Here is a 26,876-nt window from a genome sequence, read left to right as displayed (position 1 = left end):
TACGCGGCTTTTTGGCACGACAGAGCCAGGATGAGCGAGCTCGGGCCGGGGCGGTCGGGCAGGTGCGGCCACGCAGATACCTGGAGTGACGCGCCTCCTCCCCAGATCTCTCTTGAAACCGCGCCTGGGGTACGCGCTGCAGAGAAGTGCCAGGTGCGCAGCACCCCCCCCCCGGGGGGGGCGGGGCTCCAGGTGCCCGAAGACTGGCGCAGGTGCCCGGTGCTTGCAGGGTAGTGCCACACGCCGGCTCCACTCACTGCACACTGCAAAGCGCAAAAGCAGCTTGCGCCGGCCAAGTCCAGGGGCCCCTCCAGACGCCAACCCCGCCCCTTCCCCCTCTCCCCCAGCCCCGTCCCGAGTCGGCAGCACCCTTTCTCCTTCTCAGAAGACGCGCGAGCCTCAGAACCCAAACCCGGTCGGCGCGCAGGTCCGGAAGGCTACAAACGCGCCTGGGCGCCTCCGTGCCCCGCCCAGGATGTTCCCGGGGCCTAGGATGCCCGCGCACGCGCGCGCCGGGCAAGGCCAGGTCTCTCCGGGGCTGTCCTGCCCGGCTCCGCCGTTCGCGCTCCCCGGTCCGTGCGGATCCCCGGCGAGCGAGGCGGGTCCCCGACGTTGCGCCCCGCCCCCAGCTCCTCCCCGCGGGCCCACGGTGCCGGGCAGAGGGGGGAGCACGGAATTTCCCGGCGCTGGTGCTTCGGCTTCCCCAGCGAGCGGGCGGGCTCGTTCTGTTTACGAAGAGAAAGGGGAAATGGAAAAGGCGGGGAGGCGGCGGCCGCTGTCCGCTGCGCCGCCCCTGGGCCGGCTCAGACGCGGTGAGTCAGGCGCCCAGAGCGCACTTGCCTGCTCCGGCCCGGCCGCCGCGCCACGCGCTGGAGCCCGGCGCCGCGCTGCCAGGACCGGCCACGCGCCGCGCACCGAGCCGTCGGGGGTCTGCGGGGGACGCGCCTGGCCCGCGGGCGCGCGCCGAGGCCGCAGGTAACTAGCCTCCGGTGGGTTCGGGGTGGCTTTGGGGTCACGCCCCTCTAGGGCGCGCCGGGGGCTCTTCCAGCAGTGGGGGAGACCTAGGGCAGGGGCGTGGAGAGGCGGGGGCGTCCGTCCCTCGCGCAGGTCACCGGCTGCAGCCTGGCACGACTGGAAAGCACCTTGCGCAAGGGGGCTCCTCCCCTTTCCTCCTGTTTCCCGGATCCCCGGCGCCGGGGCCAGTTGCGAGTGTGAGCTGAGCGCGGGGAAGCAGGGGCCGGCGGGGAGCGCGCGTCCCGTGGCGCACGACTGCTCCCCCGGCCTGCCTGGACGCGGTGAGTGCACTTTGGAGGCGGAGGGGACCCGGCTGCCGTGTTCCCATGCAGGCCCAGGACGGAGGGCAGTAGGGGGTGAGAGAGACAGGTCCTGGATGGAAGCCGCTGTGGCTACACACGCGATGCTTTGCCGTCGGGGTGGGGGGGAACTCCAGCTCTTTGGGGGCTCCCTTGCTTTGACTTTTAAGGACTTTGCTGGGAGGCTGGGGTAGTGGAGACATCTGGAGTCGCCCCGAAGTCTCGCATGATTGGATAGGAAGAGCATTTTTTTCTCTTGCTGGGCATGGCTGAATCGCCAAATACCCGGCAGCGGATCATCCCGACTCTCTGCCAATCTCCAGGCGGGATGAAATCTTCTGTTCTGTTGGGAGGTAGGCGTTTGGCGAGGCTTCCTGCTGTGTACTGTGCCCCACCACCCATTATCTTAGACCAGACGGCTTGATTGCTAAACCGGCATCTCTTGAGCCATCCCTCCGGGCATGGGTCTGGCCGTCCTCCTTGAGACCTGCGAGTCCTGGGGGCTGTATCTGCTGTCACATCACCCATCTGAGAAGTCACGCTGAGAGGCTTCCATCCTTCCAGCCAGCCCCCCACCCCCGCCCCGCGCTCTGTTTTTACTTCTGTTTTTTTTTTCCCCCAGCCGATTCTAGTTCATTCTACAAACAGAAACCGCAACTAAACAGCCTGGTGAAACCCAAGACAGATGTCCCCTCCCCAAGCCCCCACCCTATTCCACCCAAGAAATTCTTTTCCTAGCACGGCAGGTGCCTAGAATGTGACTCAGTCTCCCTCAGAGATGTGCCAGGGGCCGCCTTGAGTTTGTAGATGTCGTTCCAGTCATAACAGCTATCAAAGAAGCCCTTCTGCTCTGTCTGTCCCCAGTTTTAGAGAGAGTCTTTGAAAGCTTGGTGTGGAGGAAGCCGGGGGAATAGGCAGCCACATCCCATTTGCAGATCAGAAAGGAGGCTGTCCCAGAACGTGCAAAAAGGCTGACCCAGTCCTGCTCCTTCATGCGTGGAAAGCAAAACAGCCTGCACCTTGTGCGTGTGAACCAGCCTCAAACCCGCCCCGCGAGAGCGAGGTGCTGTTACTGGTTCCACTTCTCAGATGCGGTCACACGGAGGTTGAGAGACTGGCCCGGCCTCCAGCAGGTGGTCACTGGATGTGTGTGTGTGTGTGTGTGTGTGTGTGTGTGTGTGGTATGAGCGCTCGCCTTGTGACAGTCAACAGAGTCTTTTCTGTGGGACACCCAACATGCAATGGAGGCATCAGAAAGTGACCGTCCAGTCTGACGGTGGTGGCACTGGGTTGCATGGGTCATTTTGGAATGAGATTTCCCTGGAAGGCGGACAGCAGGGGCAGGCGTGGCCCCGCTTCCTGGTACTTGCGACTCAAGCTCCAAGGTGCTTGGTGGTGCATGGCTTTGGCAGCATGGGACTCTTCAACACTGGCCCTGAAATACTTTTTCAGAGAGAGAGAGAGAGAGAGAGAGAGAGAGGGGGAGGGAGGGAGGGAGGCGGGCTCCAGGGCTTGGGTCCATAGCACTTGCTTAGTTAAGCAGACGCTGTGCAGTCTTTCAGGAGCCCACTGGTTAAGCATGGGACGTGCTGTGTCAGAGTTCTCTGAGGTCCTTTAATCTCTTCGCCTTTGAGTGTTCTGTGTTCCCTCTGCGGTCCCTTCCTTTGCTCACCCATAGATCCCCCGCTTCCCCAGGGTGGCCCCTCATTTGTTTTGAAAAAACGGAAATAGAGTTTTAGCTGACACGAGGGGGCTTCAGAAAGTTTGTAGAAAAAAAAAATGGAATTAAAAGCGAAGTTTATTTGGGGGCTGTTGTTGTGGTGTAGCGGGTTGTGAGGGCTGCCTGTGACACCGGTTCGAGTCCCCGTTGCTGCACTTCTGATCCAGCTCTCTGCTCATGGCCTGGGAAAGCAGCAGAGCATGGCCCAAGTGCTTGGGCCCCTGCACCCATGTGGGAGATCTGGGTGAAGCTCCTGGTTCCTGGTTTCGGCCTGGCCCAGCTCTGGCTGTTGTGGTCATTTGGGGAATGAACCAGTGAATGGAAGATCTCTCTCTCTCTTGTTCTCTCTCTCTTTCCCTGTAACTCTGCCTTTCAAATAAATCAATCTTAAAAAAAAATTTAAAAACTAAGTTTATTTTGGGGCAAAGAAGATTTTGAAATACATACACTTTTTTTTTTCATCATAGAGTCTTTTCCATAAACTTTAGAAAAACCCCTTGCATAGTCACATTTGTTTCTGCCTGCATCTTTCTTGTGGTAGATTTGGGGTTTCTGGGTCTCCTTCTGCTGCTGCAGCTTCCAGAGAGCTGTCTGGATGTTAAGTGAGCCTCCTGGAACCCTCGAGATGTGTACCTCGTACGGTGAAAGAATTCTGATCCCAGGAGGGGACACCTGGAGCAATGGGTAAATGCATTGTCCCTGGCAGAAGTGGGATTTGTGCTCTATGTCTCCTTCCAGGGGGCTGTGTTTTTTTTTTTTTTTTTTTTTAAAGATTTATTTGAAAGGCAGAGTTACAGAAAGAGAGAGGGAGACAGAGAGTTGATCTTCCATTTGCTGGTTCTCTCCCCAATTGGCTGCAACAGCCAGAGCCGAACTGACCTGAAGCCAGGAGCCGGAAACTCCACCCGGGTCTCCCACATGAGTGCAGGGGCCGAGGCACTTGGGCCATCTTCTACTTTCCCAGACACATTAGCAGGGAGCTGGATCAGAAGTGGAGCAGCAAGGACTCAAACCAGGGTATATATGGGATGCTGGCACTGTAGGCGGCAGCTTTACCCGCTGTGCCATAGTGCCGGCTCCGGGTAAGCAGCTTTTATATGTCATTTGTGTCGGGATTTTTTCCCAAGACCTGACCTAGCATCCTCCTGTATGCTGCTTCCTTACTTTTTTGGCTCTCAGAGCCTTGATTGGTCGCATTTGTTCCCAAGTTCTTTTTCTTTCAAGCTGCAGGAAGGGTGGCACTTTGGGGAGCAGCTGGGGTGGGCAAGGGTGGAAGCCATGAGGAGCAGGGAGCCCCAGTTCTGCAAAGATTCCTGAGTGGCTTTTGATTGGGGTTCACGTTCAGTAGAGCTCCTAACTCGGGAGCAGCAGGTGCATTCTCCACGTCTCAGGTTTCTGCTTTTGCAAAACGAGCTGGGCGAAAGGTTATCTGAGGTCTCTCTGCACTCCTCGCTGTCTCTGTACTTAAATTCATGCGTGCTGTGTTGACACAGAGCCCTTGCTTTATAAAACAGGCTTACAGACGCCAGTTCCCCGTGGGTCTCTCCACTAAGTCTTGGTGTTTTCTCGGTTCCCCAGCAAGTGCACCAGTAATGGAGTTCATGAGCACCGGAAGTGACGATAAAGAAGAACTCGACTTACTGATCAAACATTTAAACATGTCCGACGTCATAGACATTATGGAGAATCTTTACGGGAGCGAAGAGCCGCCGGTTTACGAACCCAGCCTCATGACCGTGTGTCCGGACAGCAATCAGAACGAGGAGCGGGCGGACTCACTGCTGCTTAGTGGCCAGGAGGTGCCGTGGCTGTCCTCAGTCAGATATGGAACCGTGGAGGACTTGCTTGCTTTTGCAAACCACATATCCAACTCGGCAAAGCGTTTGTACGGACGGCGCCCCCAGGAGGCTGGCATTCTATTAAATATGGTAGGTTGTTTTCTGCTCAGGCGCGTGCCGTGTGCTTAGCTTTTGCAACAGCAGAGTGAGGTTGAAATTGGTGGAGATTGGCTGTGGGGTCTGATTTCCAACAGGTGCGTGTGCATGTTCAAGATGCAAAAAAAAAAAAAAAAAAAAAAAAGTCTGCATTAAAATTTCCACTTAAGTAGCCGTGCTACCGGTAGGTTAATTAGGAAGAATGTGTCTGAATGTAACAATGCATAGACCTGCCCATGATGTATGCGGAAGAGAAAGGCTTAATGAGCGTCCCTTGGCTGGGAGGAGGGGGAGTAAATGTTTTGTCTCTACTTAACCATGCTGAAGAAGTTCAGTTCTTGCAAAAATCTGCTCCCTCTGTAATTGGCAAAGGCCGCATGACAGGTGATGTTTTGGCTTACTCATTCCAGGTATGCAAATAATCTCAAATATCTGGGGCTCGCTTTGTTGCGGCAGGAGATTAGGTGATGTGTCAGGGTGTGCCCTCAGTGGGTCAGAGGTGAATGGCAGGTGCAGGCTCAAGCCATCCTGATGGTGGACAAAGGACAGTGGCTGAAGAAGGTGGTAACTTGGGCTTCTGGGTGGAAGGGACTCCCTTTCTTCTGGAGTACCTGCATGGTGAGCTGGCACGCCCTGGCAGAAGCTGAGGGCTGGACACAGGCTTGGTTGTATTGTTTTTGCACCTTTCGCTGAGGGCCAGTCAGCAGAGTACTTCAACTCAGCTGTGTCGGGAACGGTTTTGCCAGAAGCCGGTTGCCTTAGGTTTTTGCTGGATCCTACAATGTTTCCTTTGGTCTGGAGAGACCATGCTGTTTAATAATGCATGAGGTGTTTTTTACATTCAGAATCTTAACTTCCTAGAATAAATGGGAAGCATAATTGGAACTTGGAGTAATCCCTACTTTTTCTCAGCTAAAGTAAAGCCAGAAAATTCTTAAAAGAGCAGTGCTTTATGCATTTCTCTGTTTATTAACAGTATTTGTGAGAAGGAGAGCAGGCAGAGCCGATGTGATTCTTGTTGGGAAGTGTGTAGGGAATTAGGTGAGTACAGTCTGTCCCCGGCTCATTGAACTGATGAGAAACGGGCTTTAACCCTTTACTGAGACAATCCAGGAAAACTGAAAGAACACTTAGGAATTGCTGTTAGAAGATTTTTTTTAAATGTAGATTTCTTATTACTTTTTTTCCTCCCTCTACTAAAAAGGCAGAGGGAGACAGAGAGAAAATTATCTTTTTTTTTTTTTTAAGATTTACCCATTTATTTTAAAGGCAGAATTACAGAGGGCCAGAGAGAGAGAGAGAGAGAGAGAGAGGTCTTCCACCTGCTGGTTCATCCCACAAGATGACCACAATGGCCAGAGCTGTGCTGTTCACTCCCCAACTGTTAACAACAGCTGGCGCTGGGCCAGGCCAAAGCCAGGAGCTCCATCCAGGTCTCCCACGTGGGTGGGCAGGCGCCCAAGTACTTGAGCTGTCAGCTGCTGCCTCCCAGGGTGCACATTAGCAGGAAGCTGGGTGGGAAGTGGGGCAGCCGGGACTCAAAACTGGCGCTTGGATCTAGGAAGGGGGACGTCCCAGGCAGCAGCTTACGCTGTGACAGTGTTATCAGCCCAGAGTAAGAGTCCCGTGTCGCCACCCCTGCCTCAGAGGCATGCTCTGCAAATAAATACACCCTGCTCAGGAGAAAAATTAAGCACAGGACTTGCAGAAAGGTAGGGATTGTGAAAGCTTCCAAACTATTTTCATTTTAAAAATGACCAAGAAGGCTGGCGCCTTGGTGCAGCAGGTTAATCCTCTGCCTGCAGCGCCGGCATCCTGTATGGGCGCCAGTTCTAGTCCCAGCTGCTCCTCTTCCGATCCAGCTCTCTGCTGTGGCCTGGGAAAGCAGTAGAAGATGGCCCAAGTCCTTGGGCCCTGCACCTTCGTGGGAGACCCGGAAGAAGCTACTGGCTCCTGGCTTCGGATCGGTACAGCTCCGGCCATTGTGGCCAATTAGGGAGTGAACCAGTGGATGGAAGACCTTTGTCTCTGTCTCTCCCTCTCACTGTCTATAACTCTACCTCTCAAATAAATAAATAAAAAATTTTTTTTAAATGACCAAGATTATAAACTATAAGACTACCTCAGAGAGTTCATGGAGAATTAAAGATATGTTTCTTTTGATGCAAAAAAAAAAAAAAAAAAGCCTGAAATCCAAGCATACTTTTTTTTTCCTGTAATACATGTTTCCCATGAACTCTTTGAAAGCTCTCATTTATTAAAGTAAGAAGAGAAAAAATCAGCATGGGATAAGAAGAGGGCATGGGGGCAGGTGCTTGGCCAGGTGGTTGGGGACACCCAGGGGCTAGGGCAGTGCCTGCCTCTGGCTCCTGTCTCCAGCATCCTGCCAGTGTAGACCCTGCCAGTGTAGACCCTCCAGTGTAGACCCTGCCAGTGCAGCAGTGAGGCCTCAAGTAGTTGGGGTCCCTGCCACTCACACGGGAGGCATGGATGGAGGTCCCAGCTCCTGGCTTCTGCCTGGGCCCCGCGCTGGCTGTTGTGGGCACTTGTGGAGTGAACCAGTGGGTGAAAGGTCTCTGCTTCTAATGTGGGTTTGTAAAAACAACCACAGGAGGATACCCCCAGCCTCACTACGGATTGACTACTGATGGCTCTGGGGGTTGACGTTCAAGGTCAGATCTGGCCCTGCCACCTGCAGCTCTGAGCTCCGTGGAGAAGGCTGCAGCTCTTGGGACTGCCCTCTGAGCTCAGCCTGTCTGAGACAGGCTTCATCCTCTGTCCTTGCTCCCTCCTCCAGGCTGCCCTCCTGGGACCTGTCCTGCATTCGAGACCTTTCCCTCATCGTCACCCTCTGCCCCCTACTGCCCTGTCACCACTGTTCTGGGCTTCGTTTGCTGCCTTGTCTCTCTGCTTTGGGAAATGCCAGCTGCTTAGCAACCACACAAGAGACAAGGAGTCCAAGGTCAAATTCGGCTCTAAAATACATCTGCTTAGGGATGAAGGACCCTGAATCCCATGTTCACCTGCATGTTTGCTAGACGTAGCTGGGGCACCCTCTGGTGCTTTGCCAGGTGCTAGAGCTACAGTGCTGAGCAGGTAGGTACAGCACCCCTGGGAGCTTGGTGCCCGCGCAGGCAGTCACAGCACCTTGTGCTACTTGCCAGTGCAACTCGGACCTCTCTGGGACGTCGCAGCCAGCCATGAGTAGGGAGTGGGGGAGCACACCAGTGCAGACGGCAGGATGTGCAAGCTCAGGTCTACAGCGTGGAGCTGGAGTCGGCCAGACGACTGAGGGGGGAGGGTCCCAGATGAAGACAGCAGCATGTGCAAAGGCCCCCGGGGCAGTGGTGGTGGTGGGGGCCATTAAGTCTCAGTGTGCCCAGGCAGCCAACAGCCACAGCGCTGGCAGAGGTGATTAGACAGAGTGGCAGTTTCTGTGTATCTGGGTGTGAGTGTGCTCCGTTTCCCTAAAGATAACACTGGTTGAAGATTCCACTGGCAACCCTGCAAGGCCTGGGGGGAAGATGTTAAAAGCAGGCGAGTGTAGGATCGGTGAGTGTCAGAACACTGCAGGTTCTTTGTGATGGAGGCCGACTCACGCCTCGATCTGGGTTCCAGGTCCTCGCCTTGCTGGGAGGTGGGCGGTGCAGGCAGCTGCGGGGCACAGGTGCATCCACGCACAGACTTGGTGTGTGTGGGGGGAGATGCCGCACGTGGTTCCTCGGGGCTTGGTGGCAGAGTCAGGCTCCTCGGGGCTGGAAAACCCCTGGAAGAGAAGTGAGTCCAGCCCCCTGGCTGATGCGTGACTCACCCCATCGTCATCCCTGGTCATTGGAGGAGGGTTTTGTTCTGGGCTTGGAAATCTGACGAGGTGCTCATCACGTTCGTTGGAACATTCTTGCTTAGGTAGGATTAAAATCCCTCTCTGATTCCCTTGGTCCCGGTGCTACCTTCTGCCTTAACAAAGGTAAGATGAGAAGTGGCATGGACTCTGGGGGTGTGAGCAGCTCTGAAATGCATTTGCTGTGACCCCCACGCCCCACCTTGCACCTCACCTTATTCATCAGGAAAATGGGTGACGTCTTTGCATTTACCCGTCGGGCTCTTGGTTGGGACACGTGAAGTGCTCACACACAGCGAGCACCAGTACCAGGGGAATCAGACACCATGCTTACAGGGCCTGCACTTGAAGTTGGCTTTGGCATGTTGAGGAACTGGTAGTGACCATCAGCGTGGAGATGTCCACTAACAGGGCCGGGTGGAGCCCCTGGTTGGAAGCAGAGAAGAGAGCCCCATTGCAAATCCAGTTAGGGGAAGTCTGGGGCAGGGGAAAAACAGACTTTGCAGGAGTGTTAAGTCACTGGGCCCTATGCAATGTGTGTCCAGCGTTCAGGTAGCTCGGGAGACGGCTGGGGCAGGGAGTGTGGGACATGTGGGGAGGATTGGAGGGACTTGGCAAGAGGGCTTGGTGTGCTTGGAGCCATGCAGATGGGAACTCTTCATCGTAGGGCTGTGAGCCCAGCTCTGTCTTCTGCAGGGTCAGAACCAGGGCTTGGCACTGTGGCTCTGGGATCAGAGACAGCTGCGTCCCAATCCCATCTCTGACACTGACCGCCAGGTGACTGCACCTCTGGCCATCCACGTCCACATCTGTGAAATGGGTGTATGGGTAGCCCTAACCCCAGAGGATTGCTAGAGACGTCCCTGGGGTCGTGTGTCAGAGCCGAGGCCCTGGTGGTCGCCGTGGGGCATAAGGAAGATGTTCACGAAGCTGAGTCGCACACGCACAGAATAGGTGATAGGTGTGGTGAGGGTGGTGCTGTCCTCGCCGTGGGCTCCACGTGCTGCCCAGAGAGGCTGCAGCACCCAGAGGTGACACTGGCAAATTCGACTTTGACCTTGCACCGCAGCATCAAGCCCTCAGTAAATAGTTGTCAATTATAGAGCTTGGCTGTGTTCCTGATGCCAGCTCCCAGCTTGTGCATACCCTGGGAGGCTCAAGTACTTGGGCCCCCATCTCCCACATGGAAGAGAGGGACATGCCAGATGGAGCTCCTGGCTTCGGCCTGGCCCATCCCTGGCTGTCGGCGGCATTTAGGGTGTGAACCAGTGATGAGGGGAGCTCTTTCCCTCTCTGTCTCTCTTTCAAATAACTAGAAATAAATTTTAAAAATTTAGAAACATTTACATTTTAAATGGAGTGACTTTACCTTCCCAAGGACAGAGTTTCTCGTTTTCTGACAGGGCACGGATCTGTGTGTGAGGTGCACAGCTAAAATTAGCAGTAATAGGGGCTGAATGAGTGACGCTTACGGTTCCAGGGCCTTATTCCCCTGGCAACGCCCAGGATCTGCGGATGAGTCCGGTGCCCGTTCTTTTCCCATGTGTAGATTTGGGAATTCGTCATATTCCCCTCCAGCTTCTTGTGTGCTTGAAATAACTGAATGTCCCAAGAGAATTTCACATTTCTTCAATCCATAGTCTGAACCCAGCTAATTTAGGAGAAACTGATTAAAAAAAATTTACTTCTTTATTTAAAAGGCAGAGTTACATAGAGAGAGGGAGAGAGAGAGAGAGAACTCTTCCATCCACTGGTTCATTCACCAAATGGCTACAACAGCTGGGTCTAGGTCAGGCTGAAGCCAGGAGCCAGGAGCTTCTTCCGGGTCTCCCACGAGGGTGCAGGGGCCCAAGGACTTGGGCCATCTTCTGCTGCTTTCCCAGGCGCATTAGCAGGGAGCTGGATTGGAAGCGGAGCAGCCGGGACTTGAACCTGCACTCATGTGAGATGCCAGCAGCTTAGGCATCGCCTTAATTCTCTACACCACAGCACCTGCTTCTGCTTGTTTGAAAGAACACTGCAGACATTTCTTAGGCATGGGTTCCAGGCCCTAGTTGTTGTGGATTCTCACACGAATATGTTTTTATTTTAGTTATAATTATTTTGCCTCGAAGTTTCTTCTTCTGTAAAAATTGAGATGTGCAGATGCTCTGCATTTTACGACGGGGCCGTGTCCTAACAGGCCCATTGTAACTGGAGCATGTCTCAAGGCAAAAACACATTCAGTCCACCGGACCTACTGGACATCAGAGCTTGGCCACATGCACACAGTAGGTGTGCTCTGTGTCTCTGTAGGACCGTGGAAGCCAATGGGGGTTGCACTTGCTGCCACCGCCCAGGAAAAGACCCCAGCCCACGAATCAAAGCACATCTGGTGCTGAAGCCCGTGGCTTCTGCTCCATCGTAAATAGGAGAAATCCTTGTGTCGAGCCATCGGTAAGCCAGAGACTCCCTGTACACTTTATTGGCAGTGAAATGCACAGATCTGCAGTGTATAGGTGGATGAGTTTGGACAAACGCGCCTGCTCTGGGAACCCACAATGCTTTTTTAGTTTCCAAGCCCACTTGCTTGGAGACCCTTGGTTCTAGACGTTTCCTCTTGGAGGTCAGGGGTCACTGATCTCCATAGCTCGTGACTGTATCTTGAGCAGGAAATGCGGGGCTTGGCACCCAGTATGCGTGCGAACAGTAAGAAGTGAGTAAGTGGATAAGGAGTAATGCTGCCCTCACGTCATGTCTGTGGCATTGGCAGCTCCTAAGTCTGGCCCGACACGTTGCCGTCCCAAACCCTCCATGATCGCCGGTTAATTTCCATGCTGTTTCTGTGCGCACCGTGGAGTAGTAACAGCCATGCCGGCAAACAGGTTCGCGTACTCAGACAGGGGCGCGTCCATGCACAGGCACGGTTTGTGGCTCTGCAGTCTTTATTCTAAGCCGTTTGATGACACGAGTCATGCTGCTTTACATAAACAATGCGTTGGAGGCTCTGTTTGGCAACTCATTGCTCACCGGGCCTGACCGGGGATATGTGTCTGTTTCATGCTTTCTCTGTCTTGCTCAAGTTCTAAATATAGTCTCTGCCTAGCGAGGCTGGCACGCTGCCCCGTGAACTGCAAACACCATCCAGCACTTCCAGCTTATCTCCGGCCGCTTATCTACAGCAAGGCCCGCTCCGCCCGCAATCCTCACTCCTGCCCCTCCTTCTGCCCCAGGTCATCACCCCCCAGAACGGCCGGTACCAGATCGACTCTGACGTGCTCCTTGTCCCCTGGAAGCTGACTTACAGGAACATCGGCTCTGATTTCATTCCTCGCGGGGCCTTCGGCAAAGTGTACCTCGCCCAGGATATCAAGACGAAGAAGAGAATGGCGTGTAAACTGGTGCGTGCTTTCTCAGCGGGAGCTCCCCGGGCGTGTTCGCCTTTCTGGCTTCAGCAGGTTCATTTGCAGGCATCGGAAGTTCCGACCCTTTGAGGGGATCCTGCTTTCCAAGGGTGCTCTGCCCCAGCACATTTTTTTTTTAAGGATTGTTTATTTGAAAGTCAAAGGGGGAGACACAGAGAGAGAGAGAGAGAGATCGATCGATCGATCGATCTTCCATCTATTAGTTCACTTCCTAGATGGCCACAGTGACCAGGTCTGAGCCAGGCCAAACCCAGGAGCCAGGAGCTTCATCCAGGTCTCCCATCTGGGTGCAGGGGCCATCTTCGCTGTTTGTCCTAAGCATGTTACCAGGGAGCGGGATCGGAAGTGGAGCAGCCGGGACTCCAACCTGCTCTCACATGGGATGATGGCGTCGCCAGGTGATGGCTTTACCGGCTGTGCCCTGAGATACGTTTGTGTTTCTGGATTTCCTAGGGGCACATTCAGCCCTCAGATCTCTGCTTTGGTGCGCTGTGGAATTCTATCTGGTTAGAGGAAAGCTCCCCAGCTTGGATGACGTCTTTGCCTTTGAGTGGAGGGGGGCCGAGGCTCGGTGTTCACACCTGCACCCCAAGAGTAGCTTCATTCTTCCTCCCCTGTAGGGAGGGGGCCCGGGCAGAGGAGCAGAAGCTGGGATAACAGAAAGCTTCTCGGGACTGCGGATTGAAAGGGCTGAGTCGAAAACCAGCAATGACTAAGAACTCACCTGTCCTGATTAGACAGTAGCACCTGGGGTGCTGCCACATTGCAGTTCTTGGGCAGCTCACCCCCCCTCCCGTGCTGGGTGCTCACGCACCCTGTGACCCAACAGGTCCAGGTCCGTAGGTACACTCGGCAGGGCGTGGCCCGTGCGCTCATGCTCACTGCAAGCTGAAAGCTGGGCGCTAGGCTGTTCAGGTCGGCACTGTTAGCTGGGCGTCCCAAGCTGGAAACTTCCCAGGTGTTTATACAGGGGAACACTGGGCGGCAACGAGAATCCACGCGTGACAACCATAATATCCGTGAGTCTCAGGACCGTGGTGTTGAGCCAGACCCAGAGGCAGATCTGCTTGGTGACATTCCGTTTATATAAGAGAAATAGGAAAGACAGGTCGGGAGAGAAGAGACTGGACTTCTAACAAAGAATTAATCGAAGTGCACTCACTTTTCAGTTTCAAAAAATAGAATAAAGGAGTGGATGTTTGGTCTAGGTGGTAAGGCACAGCCAGGACACCCATGTCCCCTATCAGAGTGCCTGGGTTCCATACCCAGGGCCAGCTCCACACTCCAGCTTCTCGCTTATGGAGACCCTGGCAGGCAGTGGGGATGGCTCAAGTTAGTGGGTTCTTGCCCCCGACGCCCGTGACCTGGATCGAGTCCCCAGCTCCCAGCCAGCCCTGGCTGTCGCAGGCATTTGGAAAATGAACCAGGAAACTCACCGGCTAGCTCGCTCTCTCTCTGTACTGCTCAAATAATTTTAAAGATAATAATGATTGCTGAATGTTACGTCCCAGTCCTTGTTATCGTCATTAAATGAGCTTAGCACTTTGGCAGGGGTATCTGAACGTAGAAGACTTGTAGCCAGCGGGTTGAAGCTTGCGTTGAGAGGGGTTTGTGTTTAAGGTGCGCTGAGAAAGGTCTGCAGATTTTTCAAGATGTTAGAACTGCTGAGTCGTTTCTCAGCAAGTCACAAAAAGCATGGGAAAATAGTTGTGTGGGTGGTTTTCCTTACAGTACTAACATTTAATTTTGAAACTGTCCTTGTCTTAAGACTGAAACACACAGAGATGATCAAAAACCCCCCAAAAGCCTCAAAAGAAGTGTTACCTGAAGCATAAAACCCCTATGCTCTGAGCCGATTGCTCTTGGTGGGTTCTTAGTATGTTCTTCATGGGAACGTCTGTGCAGATAGGAACGGACAGGCTAAACATTTCCCATAAATGGGAAATTAAGGTACGCTCTTGGGCATCTCACTACCTTTTTAGCTAGCACCGTGTTTCGGAGACAGGTCCAAAGCTGCTTACGCCTAAAGAGGTGCTTTCTTGCTGACAGATAGGAAGCGAACTTGGTTTCACCCGGAGAAGACTTGAGGGCATGTGTGGGCTTCCGGTTGGTGGGTTGACCTGTATCCGGCACGTGGTTGAAATCTTGCTGGCGCTTTGGCCTTCCAGATCCCCGTGGATCAGTTTAAGCCGTCCGACGTGGAGATCCAAGCGTGCTTCCGGCACGAGAACATCGCCGAGTTGTACGGCGCCGTCCTGTGGGACGAGACCGTGCACCTGTTCATGGAGGCCGGCGAGGGAGGCTCCGTCCTGGAGAAGCTGGAGAGCTGTGGCCCCATGCGAGAGTTTGAAATTATCTGGGTGACCAAGCACGTTCTCAAGGGGCTGGATTTCCTGCACTCGAAGAGGGTGATTCACCACGATATCAAACGTGAGTCTCTTCTGGGGTCTCCGTTCTGCTCAGAGAGCCTCAGTGAGGCAGGGGTGGGTGGGCCCTGCCTGCCCCCTGCAGCTCCCCAGCAGCATGGGGGAACGCTTCCCCTGCCTTCTCTGCACCCCTGAGCCAGTGCTCAGAATGCCTGGGCTTCCTGGGTCACCAAGAAACGCTGGTCCCATCGCAGCTGTATGTCGGAAGGTTCTGGCCATGCACCTGTTAGCCTGTGCCTGGGCCTGTTAACAAGGCTTGTAACTTGGTGGTTCACTTACACACACACACACCCACACACTCTCACACACATAATGTCATGTATTTTTTTTTAAGATTTATTTTATTTATTCAAAAGGCTGAGTGACAGAGAGGGAGAGACAGACACAAACAGCTTCTACCTACTGGTTTATTCTCCAAGTGGCTGCAATGGCCAGGGCTGGGGCAGGCCAAAGCCAGGAGCCCTGAGCTCCCATCTGGGCCCCCCACGTGGGTGTAGGGGTCCAAGCACTTGGGCCATCTCGGCTGCTTTCTCAGGTGCGGTAGCTGGGAGCTGGATCAGACGTGGAGCAGCTGGGACTTGAACTAGGACTCCTGTGTAGGATCCGGTGCTGCAAGCGGTGGTTTAACCCACCGTGCCGTGATGCCAGCCCCTCAGCCATGTGTTTTTGGGAAGCATAGGGCTTTTCAGTTTCGCACACTGGTTGGATAAGCAGCTGTCAATCAAGACTTCACTAAGGATGGGCTGTGAGGAGGAGATGCCCACTCTCAGCCTTCTTCCATACCCAGAGCTAAATTGGATGCACACAACTTTCACTGGGGAAAACGATGTGTGTCTGGGGAGGGCATTTGGCTCCAGGGTGAAGTCTACTTGGGACACCTGCATCCCAGGTCATGTCAGAGTCCCAGGATTTGAGTCCCAGTACTGCTTCCCGTCTAGCTTCCTGCTAATGTGGAGGTAGCAGAGGGTGACTCAGCTGGCTGGGTCTCTGCCACCCAGTGGGAAACCTGGATGGAGCTCCTGGCTCCCAGTTTCAGCCTGGCCCAGCCCTGGCTGTTGTGAGCAGCTGGGGAGTAAACCAGTGGATGGGAGAACTCTCTCTCACCCTCTGCCTCTCTGCCTTTCAAATAAGTAAGTCATTTTTTTTTCTAAAGCGGGCATTTTACCTTAGCGGAGTGGCTTGAGAGCAGTAGCATGCCTATGCCTGAGATTTAAAACAGAAGCTTTTTCAGAACCCTGCAAGGCTACAATCATTTTTAACCCCTTTGGCTTAATCATTTTTTTAAAGATTTATTTATTTATTTAAGAGGCAAAGTTACAGACAGGTAGAGGGAGAGAGAGAGACAGAGAGAGGTCTTCCATCCACTGGTTCACTCCCCAGTTGGCCACAACAGCCAGAGCTGCGCCGATCCTAAGCCAGGAGCCAGGAGCTTCCTCTGGGTCTCCCATGCAGGTGCAGGGACCTAAGCACTTGGGCCATCTTCTACTGCCTTCCCAGGCCATAGCAGAGAGCTGGATTGGAAGTGGAGCAGCTGGGACATGAACCAGTGCCCAAATAGGATTCTGGCACTGCAGGTGGAGGCTTAGCCTGCTTAGTCTGCTCAGCCACAGTACCAACCCCTGGCTGAATTCTTAACAGATCACCTAAATTCTCAGCCAAATACATCCTCCTATTTGGAATACAGACTATTTCAACCGGTGCCAATTTGGACTCGTCATTTGGATAACATGTGTGCATTTTATATATGGGTACATAGATGACCTCGGATGAAAAATTTCTCTCTCATTGCAGCCAGCAACATTGTTTTCATGTCCACAAAAGCCGTTTTGGTGGATTTTGGCCTCAGTGTCCAAATGACTGAAGACATCTATTTCCCTAAGGATCTTCGGGGGACAGAGGTAAAATGACATCCATGAGAAAGTGGCGGGTATCTGATTAAGAGTTAAAAAAAAAAAAAGAAAGAATATTCTAGAATTACCATGGGAAAGAATAGCAAAAGAAGGGGGTGGAAACGTTTTATTAAATCGTTTTTATCTTTCGAACAAACTTAATGACCAAGCACTAAGGTTAGTGCTGCTTCTTCTTCTTTTTTTTTTTTTTCATTTTTCCCATGTTCTTTATAATCTATGGCAATGGCGGCAGTATCGTGTGTGTTGTGATCTGTTTAACTCAGCCCTTGGCATGGTGTTCGTGAAGCTTCCCTGATCCAAAAAAGGCAGAATGTGAAATGCTCCAAGCTTTGAGACGTCTTGGACCTCCTGTCGGGGCCCTGGAGGCTTTGGGTTTCAGGCGGGGTGTTTAGCAGTGAAGGCTGGGATGCCATGTGCAGAGTGCCTGGGTGTGCTGTGTGTCCCTGCTCCGGACTCCAGGTAGCTGGGTTCTTGCCCACAACGTGGGGGAAACGAATGAGCTTCTGGCTGTGGGCCGTGGCCCAGCCCAGCACCTGGGGGGTGAACCAGCAGATGGAGCAATGATGGCGTCCCTGTTGTTTGCGTCCCACTGGGCCCGTGCCATCCGCTCGTCACAGCTGCCCTGTTGTTGTCATCGGCCAGTACTGTCGCGGAAGGTAGACACTGCTGTTGTTACTGTTCTCATTTTACAAAAAGAGAAATACACTTGAAGGGATTCAAATAAAATGCCCAAAATTACTCAACTGCTGACCCATCCCAGTTGTGGGCCCTGTTTCTAAGCCTTCGCTCCCACTCCTAAGTGGCTTTTAAATACGACTGATATGGTATTAAAATATACTACTGACTGAGCTGATACCACAAGGCTTGGCTCCCATGGCCCTCTGAATTATCAAGGTCGTTTATATTCATCGAGGACTGATTCAAAAGGCCTATCTTTTTAAAATTCTTCTTTCATTTAAAAATCCTTTTTAAATTTTTTAAATTGAAACATTTAAAAAAAAACTTAAAAATCTTTTTAATTTCAAAAGGCTTCTCTTTAATCCATGAGATTCTGTAATAAACCTGAAGTAGTGAACACAGATCATACAGGAAGAGAAAACAGCTAACATATTTATTAATTGTCTGTGAAGCAAAAACTAAAACCAAACAAACAAAATCCAAAAAGCCTTCCCTGCATCCCTCCGAGCTGTGCGGCCCCGGGCATAGTAATGATGGATTTTGCCTCGCGTTCACACTGGGAGGGCAAATGGCTGGTTCCTGTGGCAAATGAATACTGAGCACATGGCCACTGAGTGCTGTGGCCTCCCGTGGGCTTCTGTGGGCCCCTCTCAGCTAAATGCATCTGCGTCGTTAACGGATTTGAGGGAGTCCCCAGTAGGTTCTGGGAAGGAGAATGGGTGTCGCTCGCTGGGGACCCCAGGCCGCTGCCCCAGGAAGCTGCCCCGCCCCCTTTCCTTTCCTCCTCTCTGCTGCAGGTGTCAGAGAGAGAGGGTGACTAGGTCCAGCGTGGCTCTCAGCCCAATGAGGACCCTCAGTCCAGCCAATGTGTGTTGCCCTGAACTGAATTGCAGTGGGGTTAAAAAAAAAAAAAAGGTTTGGTTTCTGGTTTCTGGACCCAAAGTCTCAGCAGAGCAGAGAGAGCCCTGATGCTTACGACACGTTCTCTGCGGGAGGCGTTTCGTCATGTCTTGGCAACAGTCCGGAGGGCAGATTTAGGGTGTTCCACCCCCTTTTCCTGGAGCCACTTTGAGAGACAGACTATTTATGGTCTGCAAGATGGAAAATCCTTCCCTCTTCCTGGCAGAGGGGCCAGCAAAGCGTTTTGCAATGCTGTAGACAGACATGTGTCCTGGAATCTCAGCAGAGTGTTTGCCTAGGAAATCCTAGCATGTGTGCCCCTGGGTAATGTTTGCAGCAAGCAATTGTCAGCAAATGCAAACTGCTTTTTTATGAAGTGGCTTTTTTTTTATGGTGTTTGTGGTTATAAACTCTCTTCTTCCCACCCTGCATTTTCGGTCTGTATGTGGAAGGTGTGGAACTTATTCCTGAGAACTTTGGGCAATCTCACCTTTGCACTTCTTATGGAAAGAGACAGAATCAGATAGAATCAGGCAAAGTCAGCCCTCCCATTTGCATCCCAGTTGAACCTGACCATGTGGCTTCTGTATACATAGCCAGCTCACCTGGTTGGTCCAGCTCCTAATCTCTCAAAGCAGCTGTGTTTGGAGCGTGACATTGTAGCCGTGCAATACAGATACAGCATTCATCTAGCATCTTGTTTGATTTTCTGGTGTTTCGGCACAGGGTACCGAGGGAAAATAAACAGAATCTGTCGATATGTGGTTAGAATGATTGCACTAGCTTGGCTCTCTTTTTAAAGTTCTTGTTCGGAATCTGTTTAGTTTTGTTCGTGTACAACATCACACTTGGACATACACACAAAGATCGACCCACGGTCTCTTCCCCTTCAAAAAGTTCACCGAAAAAGGGAATTAAAAGAGAAGTTTATTCTGGTGCAAATCAATTTGGAAAGGTCAGGCAGGTTTTTTTTTTCATGATATACATTTTCCGTGGACGTTTGGAGGGTGTCTCATGTGCACGGATTTTAGATGTTTGTTTGAAGCAGAGTCTGCTGACTTTTATCTCTGTGCACGTTGTGAAGTCCCTGTGCATGCTGGGAAGGCAGGGGCCTGACCCCAGCGCTGGGGGTACCTTGCTGCAAGTGCCCATGGCCCAGGGTGCAGGGTGGAGAACATCCGGTCAGGCCCAGCCAGCCAGCCTGGAGAGCTTAAACTTCACACTGGACTGCTCGATGCTCTGACTCCTTTAGCTCTTGTAATGCTTGAGCCGTGAAGCTCTGTAGCACCCGGATCACCAGGCTGGACCCGGATGCCCCTGTGCACCTGCGCACAGGTGCTGGGGGCCCCACCCACAGTAAGCACTGTGCCTAGTGCGATGCTGAAGGAGGAGACAGCAGCTGCTCACAGGGACTGATACCTGCTGCATTTCTGTCTTCCTTTAGCTTCTTCTGAGCGTGGCCAGAACACCAAAGCATGAAATTTGCCCTCTTGCATTTCAGAGTGTGGCCCACAATCGTTGGCTCTGGGTTCGGTGTTGTGCATTTATTCGCTTTCTCTTTGCGGTGGTCTTTAGTGAGAAAGCCCTTTCAAGGTCCAAGTTCAGTGTCTTTGCTGCTGCGGGGCCGGTAGCAGAACAGGGAACCCACTGTAGCCTGGACACTGAGAGCAAAGGGGAAGCCAGCCCGGAAGTGGGTTGTAGGAAGGGGCTGAACGGCTGAGCTGGGGAAACAAGGAGATTTCCCCAGCTTTTGTAAACTGGCTCTTTACTTAGTTACTCAGCCTGAATTCCGGGAACTCCCACTCCTTTCCCTGGGTTTGCAAGACCAAAGGCAGCAAAAACTGTTACCAGGCGAACTCCAGGTGGGCTCTCCTTCAACTGAAATGCCCCAGAGCACTAGTGTTTGGCTTTTGGAATTTTTTTTTTTTTTTGGTTTGTTTTCAGAGTTGGGGACATTTGCATATGCATGAGAGAGCTTAGGGAAGATCTGTGCACCTGGAGTTCATTTGCATTTGACCCCTTCTGTTATAGGCTGAAGGTGATTTGATGCAATATTTTCAAGGTACCTGCATTTTTGACTGGGACCTGCCCCATGAAATCAAGGGAATCTTTTTTTTTTTTAATTTTTTGAAACATTTTATTTAGTTATTTCAGAGGTAGAGTTATAGATAGAGAGAGGGAGAGGCAGAGATAAAGGTCTTCCATCTGCTGGTTCACTCCCCAGATGGCCAAAATGGCCGGGGCTGCGCCGATGCAAAGCCAGGAGCCAGGTGCTTCTTCTGGGTCACCTACGTGGGTACAGGGGCCCAAGGCCTTGGGCCATCTTCTGCTGCTTTCTCAGGCCATAGCAGAGAGCTGGATCGGAAGTGGCACAGCCGGGACTCGAACCTGTGCCCACATGGGATGCTCGTGCCACAGGTGGAGGCTTAGCCTACTAGGCCACAGAGCTGGCCCTGTCAAGTGAATCTTGCACTTGGGGGGTCACACGTCAGTGCTCACAAAGATTTGAATTTTGGAGCATTTCATGTTTTGAATGTTAGGGTTAGGGATGTTCAACCTTTACCCGTTGTTAGATACTAACCCCTACATGAGGGTTCTTCAGAAATTTCAAGATAGAATTTAAAGATCAGTCTACGCAGCAGGTGTTTGTGGTGCATCTGGTTTGAGCCGTGTCCTGTATTGCGGTGTGGGTTCAAGTCTTGGAACCTCCACTTCCCATCCAGCTCCCTGCTGATGTGCCTGGGAAAGCAGCAGGGGATGGCTCAAATACCTGGGCTCCTGCCACCCATGTGGAAGACCCGGGTGAGCTCCTGGCTCCTGGTGAGATCAGAGAAGACCCCCTAAAATCTATGCTAAAATATGGCCCTTTAAAGTTTCCCAGAAGTGCTATCTGGGGTGCCACATGTGCTACCGGAATTTGGGGTGCCATATGATTTCACCACGAGCTTATTACTAAATCCCCAATATTAATAAGCCCAAGAGGGTTCTTGCCTAATATTTAGAGAAGAATTCTAAATACCGGCACAGAGAAACGAGGCAGCATGGTACATTTTAAGCTTTTATTTAGTGAGAAAGATGCATAGGAGAGTGAGAGCTTTATTTAAGAGAGAGAGGTGAATAGGGGTTCATACCGAGCACCAGGAACCAGCCACATGGATGAGCATCTAGGCCAGGAAGGCTGGGGCACATGGACTTCGGGCCATGTGCCCCAATGAGGTCACACAGGGGTGTGGTGAAGGCATGGTCTTCAGTTCACCAATCTAATCAATTTTAGCCTGTATGCCTGCCTACTTCACTGGCATTGGCCTGGCCTGGTGCCAATGGTTGCTAGCATTTGGGGAGAGAGGTAAACCAGTCAGTGGAAGATCTTTGCTCTCTCTCTGTGTCTGTCTGTCTCTGCCTTTCAAATAAATAATCTTTTTTATTAGTGAAAGATTTATTTTGGTGCAAAAAGTTTTTGAAATACATACACACAGCCTTCTAAGAGATCATGAAAATGCATATTATGAAAAAAAAATCAATGTCTGAAGTTCAAAAATATTTTTTCACCAAAACAAGCTTTTAATGTTATTTTCCATGAACTTTTTGAAGTCCCTGTGTGTATGTGCGAGCCAGCCAATGAATGCTCTGTACTTAGACCACTGGTCCCCAGTGTTTGCTCTATTTTATCTATCTTTCTTAATTTATAAATGAACCCTTAGAGAAGCTGTTTAACCCACTCGCTCTACTTACTGGGCATCCACGCATGAATAGAACTTCTGCGTGGTTTGCATATAATATTTAAGTCCCTGGGCCACAGGGGAGCTAGAATAAGAGGTACCTCATAGAAGTGACTGAGTCGCATCACTTTTGCCCCAGTTCTCTTTATCCTTGTAAGTTTTTCCTTTCCAAGCAAGACTGCTGCCACCTTTTGTCACTGCACAGAATGAGAGCTTTGGCAAGTAAGTGACTCATAGGTGAAGAAGTCGTACTATTTGCAGTGTCATTCTGTTTTTAAAAATTTATTTATTTGAAAGTCAGAGTTAGAGAGGAGAGGGAGAGGGAGAGGGAGAGAGAGAGAGAGAGAGAGATCGTGCATCTGCTGGTTCACTCCCCAGATGGCTGCAATGGCCAGGGCTGGGCCAGGCCAAAGCCAGGAGCCAGTAGCTTTGTGCTACTTTCCCAGGTGCATTAGCAGGGAGCTGGATTGGGAGTGCAGCAGCTGGGACTCAAACCAGCTCCCATATGGGATACCAGTGCTGCAGGTGGTGGTTTTACCTGCCAAGCCACAGAGCCAGACCCTAACAGTGTCATTTAAATACAAGGGGTATTGGTGTTTCCCTAACTACTAGCCCATGGCTTTTATGGAACTCTGATGAGCAGGAATCTCGGGTGGGTTGTGGTTCCGGGTCCTTGGCTGCCTGACCAGCCTTGTGTCCAGGCTGTGGCTCTCTGGCAGGCTGCAGAATAAGGGAGCACACCGATGGCTTCCTCCTGTAGCCCACACGGTGGATGGGCGAGGATCTGCAGCCTGGCTAGGGACCCCAAGAGGCAGGCAGCCCCGAGATTCCAGTCTGATGTCACCGTTTTCCTTTCCAGATTTACATGAGCCCGGAGGTGATCCTTTGCAGGGGCCACTCCACCAAGGCGGACATCTACAGCCTGGGCGCCACGCTTATCCACATGCAGACGGGCACACCACCCTGGGTGAAGCGCTACCCCCGCTCGGCCTACCCCTCCTACCTCTACATAGTAAGTGGGGCTCAGCCCGGCTGGGCGGGCAGGGGCCGCCTACCTCCTACAACAGCCACACCTGCCTAGGTGAGGCTGGACCCCGAGAGGAGGCGACAGGTTCTTCCTACCGGGGAGGAAGCTCCACTGCGGGGAAGACAGCCTGGCCGTTTGCACGGGAACCTGGGGAGGTGGGTTTCGGGCCCAAGTGAGGTGCTAGTCCGTCCTATGTGGAAGTGTGGAATGCTACATCGAGGGGTGTCCGAGGAGTGTACATCTTTCAGCTAAGGAGTGCACGTGTTCATTGAGCTCTCGAGTGGTCATATAGAGGGGTGGGCGTTTGGCACAGCGGCACGTGTCAGAGTGCCTGGGATGGAGGCCCGGCTCTGCTTCCGATTCCAGCTTCCTGCTAAGTGCACGCCCTAGAGGGCAGCAGTGGCGGCACAAGGACTTGGGTCTTTGCCACCCATGTGGGAGACTCGGATGGAGTGTTCCGGGTTCCTGGCCCAGCCCTGGTCATGTGGCCATTTAGGGAGTGAACTAGCAAATGGAAGATCTCCCTCTCTCTCTCTCTGTAACTCTGCCTTTCAAATAAAGAAATCTTTAAATATATATCACTTCCCAGCCTTTTGGCTAAGATCATGTGTAAAATATATATAATCATATTATTAAATATGACTATTATAAAGTTACATTACATATTTCCTATTTTATAGTTATATACTTTATGTATGTTATATATAAAAATGTAGAATATATCTGATTACTGATCTTATATGTAAAATACAATAAGATTATTAATACATGACAGTGTATTACCACATATTAATATTATAATATTTCTGTGTTTTCAATATGTCAGATATATCAATACACTTTATATAATAATGAGTGGAAAAACCACTGGTGTCTGTGACAGCCAGGTGGAGGAAGGTACTATCCCATTTCCCCCTGGAGAAGACTCTGTGGATCCAGGAATAGACTTCCCCTGTGGGCTGCTGATGTGAAACTGCCTGTCCCTGTTCTGAGTTCAAAGACGAAGCTGGCCGGCGCCGCGGCTCACTAGGCTAATCCTCCGCCTAGCGGCGCCGGCACACCGGGTTCTAGTCCCGGTCGGGGCGCCGGATTCTGTCCCGGTTGCCCCTCTTCCAGGCCAGCCCTCTGCTGTGGCCAGGGAGTGCAGTGGAGGATGGCCCAGGTGCTTGGGCCCTGCACCTCATGGGAGACCAGGAAAAGCACCTGGCTCCTGGCTCCTGCCATCGGATCAGCGCGGTGCGCCGGCCGCAGCGCGCAGGCCGCGGCGGCCATTGGAGGGTGAACCAACGGCAAAGGAAGACCTTTCTCTCTGTCTCTCTCTCTCACTGTCCACTCTGCCTGTCAAAAAAAAAAAAAAAAAAAAAAAAAAGACGAAGCTAACTCAGTGTCCTTAGGAGGTTAAAGGGGTGCTTATTTAACAAGGCTATGCACAGGCTATGTCAAAGAATTCATGCAAAACATAAATGTATTTTGGTGTAATGCATTTTGAAATTCTTGAAAAAAATATATATTAAATATTTTATTTTATTTGAAAGGAAGAGTTGCAGAGAGAAAGGCAGAGACAGGGAGAGAGAGGTCTTCCATCTGCTGGTTCACTCCTCAGATGGCTGCAACAGCTAGAGCTGGGCCAGGCTGAAGCCAGGAGCCTGGAACTCTATCCAGGTCTCCCATGTGGGTGCAGGGGCCCAAGCACTTGGGCCATCCTTCTCTGCTTTCCCAGGTGCATTAGCAGGGAGCTGGATTGGCAGTGGAGCAGCCAGGACCCGAACCCCCTGAGCCACAGAGTCAGCCTTGGATACTTTTATTTTTAAGACCCATTTCCCATGGACTTTTCCACGGATCCTGGTGCTGGCTGTGGCCACGTGGTAGGAAGCCTTGGTCCCAGAGTGCATTTGGTGTCGGGGGAGAGGGCTGCATCCATGCCCTCCCTACCCGCCCTGGGCGCTAAGAGCCCTGCTCTGTGACAGATCCACAAGCAGGCGCCTCCCCTGGAAGACATCACCCAGGACTGCAGCCCGGGCCTTAGGGAGCTGATGGAAGCTGCGCTGGCCAGGAACCCGGCCCACCGCCCACACGCCGCTGACCTGCTAAAGCACGAGGCTCTGAACCCGCCCAGGGAGGACCAGCCGCGCTGCCAGAGCCTCGACTCGGCCCTGCTGGAGCGCAAGAGGCTGCTGAGCCGGAAGGAGCTGGAGCTGGCCGAGAGCATCACGGGTAGGGGACCCCTGCGGGAGCTGGGGCGGGGCGGGGGGGGGGGCAATGCCCTTTTCTGTACACATCAGATGGTCCTTGGAATCCAGCAGCTTCTCCAGGGCTGCGTTGTTCTTCTTTGAGAAGAACATAACAAAAGTTGCAACAGAGACTATAACTGGGGTTTAAGAAGGAGTCACATGGTTTTGCTGATGCAATGGCAGGCCCCCAGGCCGTCCATAAAATACTGAGCTTGAAGTCACTTTGCACTTCCTGTTCCAAACCCTCTGTGGCAGCCAAGGAGGGTGCATTCCAGGATCCGGGAGCAGGGATTCCTTTTCTCTTAAAAATTCCTGGCATTCTTCATCCACACAAGGGCCAGACTCACACACAGGTCAGGCCCCAGGGAATCCTTGTCTGCCTTGTGGGTTTTGCCCAGGGAGAATGAACTGGGATCTGTAAGTAGTTGCTTGGGGCGTCCAGGGCTCCTGGTTGAACTCTTGCATCTGTAGCCTCGCCCGTCAACATAGCATCAAGTGACTGATCGTGCATAAAGCCCGGCTCCCCTCGGGGAGGGCTCCGAGGGGGACCTGCTGTTTCTCTGACATTTCCCACGTTTGCGTTGCAGACTCTTCCTGCGTGGGGAGTACCGAGGAGTCGGCGGAGATGCTCAGGAGACAGCGCTCCCTGTACATCGACCTGGGCGCCCTGGCCGGCTATTTCAACCTTGTGCGGGGCCCACCCATGCTGGAATATGGCTGACGGGTGCCGGTGTGTGCTGTCGGTCGGGACAGCAGCAGTCCCCCGGATGCTGGTGCTGCTGACCTCACGCGGACAGCGCTGCCTCGTGCTGTGCGGCATCCCAGGGCCAGCGTGGGCTCCCACGGCGTGAGAACGTGGTTGCCCATGGGCGTGACCTCTGAACTCAGCGGACGTGTGACAGAGGCTCCTTCCGCGTGTGCCGGGTCTAAAGGTTCTCATTTCTCAGGTGCTGGGACTCCTGAGTGGGAGGCGTTTGCCAAGTTCCCACAAGGATGGTGGCTGCCAACAGCGTTCCACTCACTGTGCACTTTGCTAGGACATGTGAAAACCGCCCATCCCAGGGATAATCCTCTTTCTTACGGCTGCTGTCCTCGATTCTCACCTAACTATGAGGTCTTCCCCGGACTCAGACTGTTTGTGTATATTCCACGATAACTCTTGGTGCTCGCTTCGGCAGCACGTATACTAAAACTAAGGTAATCTCGGGGCCTTTATGGGTTGAATTCATATATTGCAGGTGAACGGGACAGCTGGAATACGGTTGCAATAAGCTCTACTAGTGTCTCCCACATGGCTGTCTGGTGAGTTCAGAGCCACTGGACAGCCGGCCACTAGTGATGGTTTGTGTTCCTATGGAAACACTTCGTACATGCTATGCTGAACACATTTGAAACGTGTGACGTTTTGAATGTGGCTAGAACTGTGTAAACCACATAATTTCTGTACATCCCAAAGGATGAGATTGTGACTTCGGAGAGAATGGAAACTTTGGTAAAATTTTTGGTCGATGCCACTTTTATCCTTTTAGGACTACCTTCTATTCTGCGTTTGCATATTAAAATGGCATACTGTGTATGTGTTATGTCAAATGCCTTTGTGGATCCTTCTTATGTATACACATAGATAGAGATATACAGATATATATTTAACTTTGTAAAAGCCCATGAGCATTCCTGTTGAAGGGACATATTTACGACAGGCAAATGAAACCCAACGCTTTGGTCCAATGTGACTGCTCAAATCTACTGAATAAATTCAGTATTTTCTCTTAA

General features: G+C 52.2%; 1 protein-coding gene across 2 annotated transcripts; it reads left to right on the top strand.

The window, feature by feature from the left end:
• Positions 1-128: 128 nt before the first annotated feature.
• Positions 129-26,876, top strand: MAP3K8 (mitogen-activated protein kinase kinase kinase 8). 2 transcript variants are annotated; one of them, XM_008268022.5, is made up of 8 exons: positions 129-975; positions 4,612-4,961; positions 12,021-12,188; positions 14,381-14,642; positions 16,430-16,536; positions 22,705-22,857; positions 24,840-25,086; positions 25,691-26,876. In XM_008268022.5, the coding sequence occupies exons 2-8, from the start codon at positions 4,626-4,628 to the stop codon at positions 25,822-25,824; spliced, it is 1,407 nt and encodes a 468-aa protein (XP_008266244.1). In that variant the 5' UTR covers positions 129-975; positions 4,612-4,625; the 3' UTR covers positions 25,825-26,876. The 2 variants fall into 2 exon arrangements, with proteins under 2 accessions (XP_008266244.1, XP_002717335.1); XM_002717289.6 differs by lacking the exon at positions 129-975 and adding an exon at positions 1,184-1,295.

The sequence above is a fragment of the Oryctolagus cuniculus genome, chromosome 13 (genome assembly GCF_051225735.1).
Source record: "Oryctolagus cuniculus isolate XC-2025 breed Fujian yellow rabbit chromosome 13, ASM5122573v1, whole genome shotgun sequence".
Classification (NCBI taxonomy): Eukaryota; Metazoa; Chordata; class Mammalia; order Lagomorpha; family Leporidae; genus Oryctolagus; species Oryctolagus cuniculus.
This window is presented reverse-complemented; position numbering and strand designations above follow the sequence as displayed.